The sequence below is a fragment of the Primulina huaijiensis genome, chromosome 10, assembly GCF_012295235.1.
Source record: "Primulina huaijiensis isolate GDHJ02 chromosome 10, ASM1229523v2, whole genome shotgun sequence".
NCBI classification, from domain to species: Eukaryota; Viridiplantae; Streptophyta; class Magnoliopsida; order Lamiales; family Gesneriaceae; genus Primulina; species Primulina huaijiensis.
In genome coordinates, this window is record NC_133315.1 from 14,204,807 (window position 1) to 14,217,273 (window position 12,467).

The 12,467-nt window shown below is 33.6% G+C and overlaps 1 protein-coding gene across 1 annotated transcript; it reads right to left on the reverse strand.

Moving 5' to 3' along the window:
• Positions 1-8,214: 8,214 nt before the first annotated feature.
• Positions 8,215-10,941, reverse strand: LOC140986223 (probable receptor-like protein kinase At5g24010). Its single transcript, XM_073454307.1, has one exon. It carries the CDS (start codon positions 10,811-10,813, stop codon positions 8,297-8,299), a length of 2,517 nt encoding a protein of 838 aa, XP_073310408.1. The 5' UTR covers positions 10,814-10,941; the 3' UTR covers positions 8,215-8,296.
• Between the last annotated feature and the right edge of the window lie 1,526 nt (positions 10,942-12,467).

A 12,467-nucleotide genomic window follows, 5' to 3' on the forward strand; every position in this document is an offset into this window, starting at 1 on the left:
GGGAGCCATTTGTATCATTGTAATTATGATGATGATTTCTTCTATTTAATTATAACTTGTTGCCGCTCGGGCGCGTCTTCCAGCGCACCTCGCGCTCGACGAGCGCGAGGTGCGCTGGAAAATTACAAGTTACAGCTCGGTCACGAGCGGTGCACTGGAACTTTTTTCCACCTAACCTCGCTATCGGCCGGTAACTTGCATGAGCTTTGCGATTGAAATATTTTTTCAATGCAGAAACGTTTGCGTTCGAGCAGTATTATTTTAACGCTCGACCGCGAATATTATCCGCCTCTTTCAGTTATTTTTTTTTCTTTTAAAAAAAAACCAATTTATTTTTAACAAATCAAAGCATTATTACAATTTAATAAAATATATCATCGATGTTGTCTCTCTCTAACTACCGGTCTGTCCATCTCATTTCTCAATCGAGATGTTCTGTCCCTACCAACTCTTCTTCTTTCACGTCTAACCGGGTTGTGGTGCAACTCGAAAGTTGGAGGATCCCAGTATCGCTCATCTGCAAGAGGTTGAAATCTGCCCTCGTACGTTGCTAAGTACTCAATTATGTTATATCATGGTTGCACAAGTGTCGTCGGATCTAAGCTGGTGTGCCACTTAGCGGTGCAAATAGCATGGGAACATGGAATGCCAAAAATCGTCCATTTACCACATGAACAATCACTCGTTGATAACTTCACCACCTGCATATGTTGGCCACGACTTGGTCTTCCAACAGTTGCAACCGAAGCAGTTTGCTCACGTACATCGTATTTGGCAACACGATGCTCACTAGATTTTCTCGCCCATTTCTCATACTTCCGACATACATAATCTGACCACAACTGATTTTCCTGAACCATACGACCACCTTTTGTCACACGTTCAATGAAATATTGTACGCACCTCAGAAGTGTTAAGTGTACTATGACAGATATAGGAAGTTTATGAGCACCCTTCAATACACTATTTAAATACTCCGACATATTGGTTGTCATCACCCCACGACGTCAACCACCGTCATGACCCAAACTCCATTTTTCTTGCGCAATTCCAGCCAAATATCGGTGCGCCAAAATGTTTTTTTGCTTGATTGCCTCCATTATTGCTTCAAACTTACAAATTTGATTTTGTATGCCTGCCGCCCAGCACAAATCTTTCAAATGCACGTCTTTGAATTTAACGTTAAAGTTTGAACAAACATGTCTCAAACAAAAACAATGCACATCGTAAGGAGGTTGAAAATATGGTATATCTTCAGTTGCACGCACGATTCCCTTATGCCTATCAGAAATAAGACACACACCATTTTCACCACGAACAACATGTCTTCCTAGGTTCTCCAAAAACCATTTCCAAGAATCTGTTTTTTCTTCATCCACAATAGCAAATGCTAGCGGTAGAACCTGTTTGTTCCCATCCAGAGTGACACCGATCAACATTTTGTGCTTGTATTTGGTATACAAGTGTGTACCATCGACACTAATTATTTTCTGACAATGCCGAAACCCGTCAACACACGGCCTGAATGCCCAGAAAACATAGTTCAGAGTCTTACTCATTTCAGTGTTGGCTCTGAGATGCTTCCACTCACAACTGTTCCCGGATTATATTTGGACAAAGCACACATATTTTTCAGAAGTAATTGAACGGAGCTTTCCCATGTACCATAAGCAATTTCCAAATCAAGTTTCAAACTTCGCCATGCCTTCGTGTACGAGATTTGAAATCCATATTTATCTTTCACATTTTCGATGATATACTTAATCTCGTACGAAGGATCACCACGAACAACTCCCAATAGCGTATGTGCCACCATATCACTGTTCAAATTCTTATGGTCTATACTAACATAGGTAGATATACATGTGTGAGGCCCGTCATATTTTGTTATTTTCCAATAACTAGTCTTTGCCTTCAAAGAAGTGCACAGTCCCCATCGACAAATGACCGTAGAAGAATTATTTTTGCAACGTAACATCCACAAAATGCGTGTGCTATCCACGACACGGTACTCACACCTGACCACTCTGACTGAATAATCTTTCAGAGATGCAATAAGATCATTCTTACCTTTAAATAACATATTAACGTATAATTCACCTCTATCAAGATTGTAATAGCTTGTTTGCATTCCAGAAAGTACATCGACAGAATCAGGAGGCTCTTCACCAAAAAATTTATTGAAAAATGATGATATTTCAGAAGTGTTAGAAATAAATAGTACGGTCTGCCTTTGTAATGTGGCACGAGGTTGTTGTCGAGATGATGTCCCCTCATCAGGATTTGTAAAAGTATTCACTTCATCATCATCATTCACTTCTTCTTTCTTCTTCTTCTTCTTCAGACTCGCTATATGACATATCGGGTTCAAAATCAGTCCTCCAAATATCATCATTAGTGGCCAGATCTGAACAACGAGCACTCGTATCTAATGTTGGATTCGGACATTATGGAGCATGATTTTGTTCCGACAAAACATTGATATATTGATCCCCAAGACCCACTTACATCATCGAAATTTATAGCACCGAGTCCTTCAATAACCTATGGAACATAAGAGTCTTGATCCTGGAAACCATCATATGTAGAAGTACCGGGTTGGTTATTGAAACCTAAATCGGATGCATGTGGAAGGTAGGATTCAGGATCATAAAATCCAAAATGATGCTCAATTGAATTTGCTTCCACGTATAAATGCAACACATGCATATTGTCACATTGCATTATAAACTGTAAAACATCGTCATCAACGAGATTGACTTGAATTTCATGCCAAGATGATCTCTCCATGAATGAATATTTTGTTGACAACTTCAGAGAAAAATTAGTTGGATCGATTCCTAACATTTTATACACTACTTGAACAAACTCCAACAAATTAATATATCGTAATACTCGTATCGGTCTAACAAATGGAATGCTATATTCAACCAATCCATTATCGATATATATGTGTATATATATATATATATTGTTGGTATCAATTCATTTTTGATTAAGACCTTTCCTAGTAGAATTCATTTGTTTGTTATTATAATAATAAATAAATAATGATAAATGTGTTATTAAGTTATATGTATAATTCGGTGTACATATAGTATTTGGTTAAATAATTTTTATACATTAAAATAATTCCAAGTTCGATGTAATTTCTAATACATGTTTAGAAATTATTTTTGCATGTTAGATATAATGTCAAATATTATGGATATTTGATGTGTACATGCAAATTTAATATTATGTTTGCATTTATTCTTGAAATTTAAAATGCAAATAATATTAAAAAAATAATAATTGGTATATTAATATTCACATTATGGGCATATTAAATTATATTAAGTTGTTTATAATTTGAAATGAACATATCAAGTAAGATGTGAATATAATATAATAAAATAAAATATTTCAGATGTTCACAAATGAACAAATAATCCTCACTTTATCACTGCTCTGATAAAAGAGAAAAACTAATGAGAAGCCTACATTTTTACGTAAATGTGATTCTCATTTTACCACTACTCTGATTGAAGAGAAAAACTGATAGAGAACGTATTTGTTCATATTAAGTAAAAATGTGAATATAAAGTTATTTAATGAAAAATTGTGGCTTATAAACTTTCACATAAATGTGGATAATTAAGTTGAATAATAATTATAAGGTGATATAATATTTTTTAAAATGCATTTATTCACAGGCTCCTTAATTATGGAAAATTATGCATTAAGTGGATTTGGATCACATAATGGACATCAATTGTAATTAATTATATAAACATAATAAATTTTACCCCACAGGGATTTTTATTATATTTATATAACTAATTATGTTAAAATATCAAATTATATTTTTCTTAATTTACCCACATGAGTTAAATAAAATACATTTTGATAATTTTATCATAAAGTTACAGAAAAATTTTATTGAATTAAAATTTTAGCTCACAGGCAAATTTTATGTCACTAGATTTTTAAAAAACATGAATTACATTGGTAAAACATGATATTGTCTCAAAATTTTAAGCATATGTGCAGTATGCAACCTGCGAGTTTTTCTGATATGAAATGTGACATTCCCGAACTAAAGGGCGATAACTATAAAATATGGAAAGAAAGAATTATTCTTCAATTAGGGTGGATGGATATTGATTATGCTATACGGAAAGACGAACCATCTACTATTACTTAAAACAGCATTCCGGATGATGTTGATCTTTATGAAAAATGGGAGCGATATAATCGACTCTGCGTAATGTTCATAAAGACCAAAATCTCTGCTGGTATGCGTGGTTCTGTCGATCAGCATAATAATGTCAGAGAATTACTGAAGGCTATTGATGAACAATTTCAGTCTTCAGATAAGGCACTTGCAAGCACCCTAATTATGGAATTCTCTTCATTAAGGCTCACCAGTGTGAGAGCACATCATGAAGATGCGGGATATAGCGGCTCGGCTCAAGACACTTGAAGTGAAAATGTCTGAGACTTTTCTTGTGCACTACATTTTATGCACTCTTCCACATCAATATGGACCATTCAAAATTTCCTACAACACATATAAGGATAAATGGTCAATTAATGAATTAATGAGTTCGTAACTTGTTTTGAAGCTGAGTTTGTAACTTTTTTTGAAGCAACCTCACATGGTGTATGGTTGAAGAGTTTCATTTCGAGACTTAGAATCATGGATTCTATATCTAGGCCATTAACAATATATTGTGACAATTCAGCTGTTGTTTTTATGGCTAAAAATAACAAAAGTGGTAGTCGAAGCAAGCACATCGACATTAAATATTTAGCCATACAAGAACGTGTTAAAGATAAGAAGTTACTTATCGAGCACATTAGCATTGAATTGATAATTGCAGATCCTTTGACTAAAGGCATGCCATCATTGAAATTTAAGGATCATACAGAAAGAATGAAACTTGGTTTCTTTATGTAATTTTGTTGTAAGAACAAATTAATGAAACTATGATGTGATATTTTCTCATATATGTTATGCACACATTCATTGATTCGAGAAATATCAATAAAGTTGGACCTCGAATAAACATAAGGTTTATTAATTAAGTTGTTTGAGAGATATAATACATTGTGATACATGGAAGATAATAATCGTTTTTTAGATGACCTATCGTCATGATTCATGTATTTTATTTTCTTCTATGGTAAATGAGATATATGTGTCAAGTGGGAGAATGTAAGAAATACGACACATATTAAAAGAGATGTGGCGTGTAGGAATTGGCGACAACCAAGAAGCCTACCATTTTTTGACGAACACCACATGCAGACTCAAATTTTTGACTATTGAGACGGCATGCGCTTCTTCTTTTGACATTCATGCTCCCAAATTTTCTCGTTGATGGTATGAGAAACGCCTATAAATAGCAGTGATTAAGGTCCCTAAGCACACACCTCCGAAAAAAATACACCATCTATCGAGATGGTGGAGTGCTTAGAAGACATCAGGAAAAGCCGAAAAGTTTCAAAATTTTCAATGGCCGGAGGTAATGCTCAATCTACTTCCACATATTGTTTATCATGTTCAGATATACGTATAAACATGATTTTTAAGAAAAATTCTGACAAAGTAACCTCATGATCACTTAAACTTGAGTTTGTGCTAAATTGAATAGTTCAATTGTGACAAAACTTGATCAATTACCATACTCAAACTCCAATATTTCCGTGAATTAATTGAAACTTCATTCAATTTTATAGAATCAGTCACAAAATATGTGATGGAAGTGAGAATATAATTAAAATTATACGTGTATGTATGCATTTGAATATTTAAAGAATTTGAGTTTAAGTGGTTCGGTGCCACCTTGCATATGAGTTGAGTTGTATGTATTCAATCTCAATTTTAGCATCATCCCAATTTATTTGAATTCATCCAAAATGGAGCTCAAGACGAGTGTCATTTGGCGTCACAACCTTCTCGAGCCATGTTGGAGGGAGAGGGAGCGAAGACTGATAATCAGAGGGAGTAAGGGTTAAAGGGATCAACGATGATTGCAATATCAAATAATCATGTTATATATTTAACCTCGTCTTCAGATAATTTTATGTTCTCCGGGTCAAAGCAAAAAAGACACTTCTAATTTTTTTTCGGATGCAGATAACTATGTTATATATTTAACCTCGTTTTCAGATAACTATATGTTCTACGGGTCAAAGCGAAAAAGACACTTCTAAATTTTTTTTTCCTTCTTATTACAAGATATTTTGTCTTCTTTCATTAGACTAAGTGTATATTTTGTTCGGTCGCACTATCATTTCTACTCTCTTTTTTTTTTCTTTTGAAGTAATCATGTCAACTATTTGAGTATGGCTGGACAAGATTGAGTTTGGTTCTCTTAACTACAACACGTTTGGATCTTAATTTTGTTTAAAATAATAAAATAACAATCTAACAAAAGGGATTTTCCCAAAGTTTAATTATTATTGAATAGTGGGTAAAATGGTTTAGAATTGAAATTTAAATTCTTACTATATTTTCTTAAACAAAATAATATGACTGTAAAAAAAAATATTCAAAAGTTTTAAAGTTGAAGGCCTTGCCACGTTTTCAATAAACCCTAACTATTTCAAATTTACATCGAATTTATTACATACAACACATCCCAAATTATTAAGTTAAAAATCTTTAAATAATACTGCTTAAAATCTAAAAAATAGCATGTAATAATAGACTCGAAATATTCCATATCTTACAAATGCAATATTTAATTGGCGATATGTAATTGTACTTGAACAATTAAATATTTATATTTTTATTTATCATAAAACACATTACAAAAACTCATGTGAGACGATCTTACAGGACAATTTTATGAGACTAATATTCTATTGAGTCATTCATGAAAATTATTACTTTTATGCCAAAACTATTACTTTTTATTGTAAATATAAATATTATTCGAATAAATATTTATGATATCGTCTCACGAGAGTCTTAATCAAAATACAGTATTGTAGATTTATATATTTTTTTCTTGCAACATATCGATCCATGCACCACGTACTTCCACACAAAGTCTCATGCATGGTTATTTATATTAACGCGCACTATTTTTAGCAATTTTCAGAACAAAGAAAACGAACTTTTATATTAATTTTTAATCAATTATAGAAAATATTATATTTGGTTATATTATCTCAATTTGAATACATAAATTCATTACCGTTTGATGAAAATATTATAGTTTAATATAAAAATATATAATATTACTGTTTTAGACTATTAATTTTTTTGCAAGCTTATCCGGCCCTACTCACTCAAACATGAGAAAGCCTAAATAAAAATATAAATTTCACGATGGTTATAATTAAATCTAAAATACTAACATATATATCTTATATCGAACAAATTAAAAATATTAAAGCCAAAATATGATGATTTGATAAAATACATTTTTATGTTTGGGATAGTCATTTTTTGTTAACTAAAATATCTTTTATGTTTGACCACAAAATTTAATTGTCGTGCCTCTTATATTTTGTCACGCCATTAATTTATTATATTCTTTCATTAATGTTATTTCTATATTATTGTAAATAATAAATTTCAACTTTTCACACATATTTTATAATATTTATTTATGGATATTAATATTTATTAATTTTTTTTATATGTTTTTAATAATAGAACTTTTACTATTCTCATTACATTAAATTATTTTATTTTATTTTTAATAAATTTCAATCAGCTATAAGGAGTGAGTGAACAAGCAACATCAACCAACTTGACCACCAAAAAAAAATAAAATAAAAAATCCGAATACACCCATTTACCTATTTATAAAGCATATAACCTATCAAAAACTTGTTCTAGTAAAAAAATCATTAAAAATATTTATAAGACGTCAATATAAGTTGTTTTGACATCTTAAAAGCAAATTTTTTTTGAGCTTTTACAACTCATAATATCTTTAAATTCACATTAATTTTATAATGTCTCAAATCTATTTTTGTTAAGATATTATGCAAATTAATTTCATGACTATAATAGTAGAAATATTATCATTATATAATTGCAATTATCATGATAATTATAATTAATAATTATAGTTATGCTTATCACTCACTGTGTTCATAATTGAGATGACATTCACTTATTGGATATACGATTTGGATATGCTTAATCACATCTAATATATTATTGTCACCTCTGGTAATTACTAAGATGAACACAATATTACATGATGCCAAAACTTATAAGTTTTTTTAAATAAATATAATAATAAAGACTCCCCAAATACACATAATAACACAGCAAGCAAGAACAAAATCATCTAGCTTCATCAATGTTCAACAGAGAGAACACCTCACCAGCATTAACTTGACTTGTATTAGTAAAACTGCAGGATTCGTCATCATCACTGGGGAGATTATGTGAAGGCAACCGTTGGATAACCGGCATCGGCAATCCGATGTCTGTCGTGCTATCTTCGAATGGTACCCGGGGTGTAACCTTCTGATGAATCTGCAAACAATATTCCAAGTCCCACAAAACATCAACCATGTTAGGTCTATCTGTTCCATATTCTTGCAAGCATTTCTCCGCAGTTTCCCCGAATTTCCTCAAAGAATCGGGATTGATTTTGCCTTCAAGAAGCGGGTCCACAATTTGTTCCAGCTGCCCTCTTTTTATCGAAGACAACCCCCACTCAACCAAGCTAACTTGGTGATCTCTGGAAAATTGATCAACAACCGGCCTTGCGCATAGTACCTCAAGAAGTACAACCCCGAAAGAGTACACATCGGATTTTTGTGTTAATTGTAAGCATTTAAAATACTCAGGATCGAGATATCCAAAGCTGCCTTTCACTTCAGTACTAACTGGAGTTTGATCGCGAGGGCCGGATCTTGACAGGCCGAAATCCGCAACTTTAGCAACGTAATGTTCGTCAAGTAAAATGTTTGTTGACTTGATATCCCGGTGGATTATTGGGTCACTTGAACCAGTGTGTAGATAATGAATGCCTTTTGCTGCACCAACGCACATACGAACCCGTTGATCCCATGACAATGTAGGACTCCGAGTGGACTCCTCCCTAGATTCTGCGTTATAAAGATGATCCCTCAACGTTCCCTTCTCCATAAACTCGTAAACAAGAATCATCTCATCCCCTTCGTCGCAATACCCAATCAACGAAACGAGATGGTTGTGACGAATTCTCGCTAAAACCATTATTTCTGTTTGGAATTCAGGGCGGCCTTGACCGCTCCCGGGCTCATTTCTTTTGACAGCAACTTTTGTACCATTCCTCAACATGCCCATGTACACTTTTCCAAATCCACCTTCACCGATCATCAATTTCGCGTGGAAATTTTTTGTGGCGTATTGAATTTCAGAGAAATGTAACTTCAAACCGAGGTTAAGATCAGCAAAGGGTGATCCGAGGACAGTTTTATCGGTAGTTCTACTGTACGAACTACCTCCGTATAGAGGAAATAATGGGCGATCAAATGCCTCGACCGCCTTCAACTTCCTTCTTTTCAAACAAAGGAGGACAGATATCAAGATCACAGTGACTACAATTGCGCTTCCCAAAACCGAACCTATGATGACAAACAAATGTGTACCCCCACCTCCTTCAGAAACCGAACGCTTGTCTTCAATCAGCTGCATTATCTCTACCCCGTTAAGAAAAGCGTTTTTTACACGCGAATCACTTTTAGGGCCAACACTCACATCAATAAAACCCGAATCATCCGAATCAACCTGATAATCTTTGTAGAAAGGAGCCGCTAGCTGAGGAATTACATCATAGGGCCGTATAATCACACTGAACTGACTATATATGTAAAGATTGAATTGCAAAAATTCATTTGAGGTCTCGCTAACAATGTCACAGAAATGCGCTCTCAAAAGATACTTAGCTCCTTGTTTCACACCAAAACGCCAAGTAATGTTGAAAAGATTATACACACTACTATTATCAATGTTCATTTGCTTTGCAGTCCTGTAGACGAAATCAGGGGCATCGAATTCGGTCGCCCCCGGGTTCTGGTAGTTAATTTTAAAACCGTAAGGCACACTATCTTTCGCTGTTTCCCTGTTAAACAAGTAAGGATCATCAGGAATCCAACTTCTCAACAAGGTGTCATTATTCGGCATAATATTTTTCCCTCCAACGTTAATCCTATGAATCACACGTGAAGGGAAAGATAAAAGATTTTTGGAATAATCTTCCCTGCTTCCTTCCCGAGTTACATGAAGAGCAGAATCATGGATAAATCCAGGCGGAGCAATAAAAAATTCGAGTGCATTGACGAAAGCAAAAGAATTATCTCCATCCGGCACAAAATAAACCCTGAATTTACCCGTATCCATTGTAATCAAGAACTCTTCGATATGTGGTAACAAATCAGACTTTTCGACAGTAAATTGGGATAAAAGCAAAAACCCAGATGCCACAACACTGAAACGATTATCGGAGACATTTCCAAAGGAGGGAAATGGCAGGAAATGAAAGCGTACCACAAAAGTGCCTCCTTGTTCGACATTAAACTCATACGAAGATTGCTTTCTGAAAACTCTTGCGCTTTGGTAGAGTTCAACACTGGATGAGCTAGGATCTTGGGCAGGGCCGTTGTTTCCGGAGGAAAAGGAAAATCCGCCGTGATTCTCATCGCCGACGAAAGTCTTGCCGTAGACTTGTGGGCTCGAACCCGAACCGCAGTTGACAAAGTACTGATCGGGTACAGAGTAAGTAAAAGCAGGGATGAAAATAGAAGAAAAATGGAAGAAGAAACATAGGGGAAGAAAAGGAAATATCTTCCGGGATCGAAGTTCTGACATGGAGAATTAATTCGCCGGCGAAGAATCTATCTACACTGTAAATGTGTGTGCTTGCTGGTGAGAGAAATTTGTGTGGACGTAGGGAGATGCGTACATCATGCAAATTGCACATGGAATTCAATTCGTTACTGTTGGTTGACTGGTGATTGACCACAAGGGTATACTTCAATAATTGAATTGTACACTTTCCTTTGGCGAAGGCAAGAATAACTTAATAGATTTTTTTATTTTTTATTTAAAACTTTTAATATAACACGTTGATTTATTATATTATTATTATTTGTTCTTGTTATTTTTTTCAATTGAAGCCATTAAACCCATATTATATTTCTTATTTGGTATATGTGCTCTCTTATAATGTTTTATGTGGTGGGTAAAATTTATGTTACACATTAAAATTTAGTTGAGTAAAAGTAAAGACAGGAAAAATAAGAAAAAGGTCACCTCTTATTCCAAAATAGGTTTTTTATGAGACGGTCTGATATATCTTTATCTGTGAGACGGATCAACTCTACCGATATTCACAATAAAAAGTAATACTCTTAGCATAAAAAGTAATATTTTTTCATGGATGACCCAAATAGGAGATCCGTCTCACAAAATTGATCCGTAAGATCGTCTCACAAGAGTTTTTGTGCTTATTCCAAAATAAGAGAGAAAAATAGTGTTGCTTCTTTTATTTTCCCTCATGTGGATTTTAAGATACCTCACAACTCACGCGGACTTTCTAACAAATTCTCACAGTTTGTAGTTTTCAGTGGAAAAAAGGTGAGAGAGAAAGAATTCAAGACTTTTCAGACTCAATATATGACTAAAATAAAAAAAATCTATTTAAGAGACTAAATAAAATTGTAATTATCGCCCACAAAAGAATGTGTCTTGCCGTGAGATAATTGAAAAGTTGAAATATATATATAGTTGAAAATAAGAGTTGTAAATGTTAAGAATTAGTGTGTGATGATGTATGTAATGATGTATTTATTTTTGGATTATTTTCAAAGAAATTTTATAAATAGCTCTCTCAATTTGTGAAGAAAAACACAATTGAGTGGAGAAAATTTTATAAAGTGTGTAGTTTAATATATTTTGTGAGTTTGAGATTTTTATTTTTTACTGTAAATTTTTACTTTTAACACGTTATCAGCAAGATACTCGAAAGTTCTCTATATTTTTCCAAGCTCCAAAACACAAGAAAAAGATAACAATATTCANGGTAAGGGAAAAAAGAGTGCAGTCACGTAATCTCCCCTTCATGTTGACACGAACAATTCTTCACATATTTCGTAGATTGCTCATCCCAATATTATATATGTGCTTTCTGAATATTGTCGTAGGAAGTGCCTTTGTAACAGATCTGATGAGTTTTTACTTGATTGAATGTGACGAACATCAATATATTTATTCTTCTCAAGCTCCTTGGTGAATGCGAAGAACTTAGGAGGAATATGTTTAGTTCTGTCGTTTTTTATGTATCTTTCTTTCATTTGAGCAACACATGCAGCATTATCTTCATACAGTATCACAGGCTTCTCGTCGAATGATAATCCGCATGAGATTTGGATATGTTGGGTCATTNGCATCATATTATTACCATAATATTATACATATACATATATTTAATTTTTTAAGATTTTGTAAACGGTCATGAAAAGCT

What these genes read in the sequence shown, in the direction of transcription:
- LOC140986223 (XM_073454307.1), bottom strand. Translation starts at nt 10,813, where the DNA reads ATGTCAGAACTTCGATCCCGGAAGATATTTCCTTTTCTTCCCCTATGT.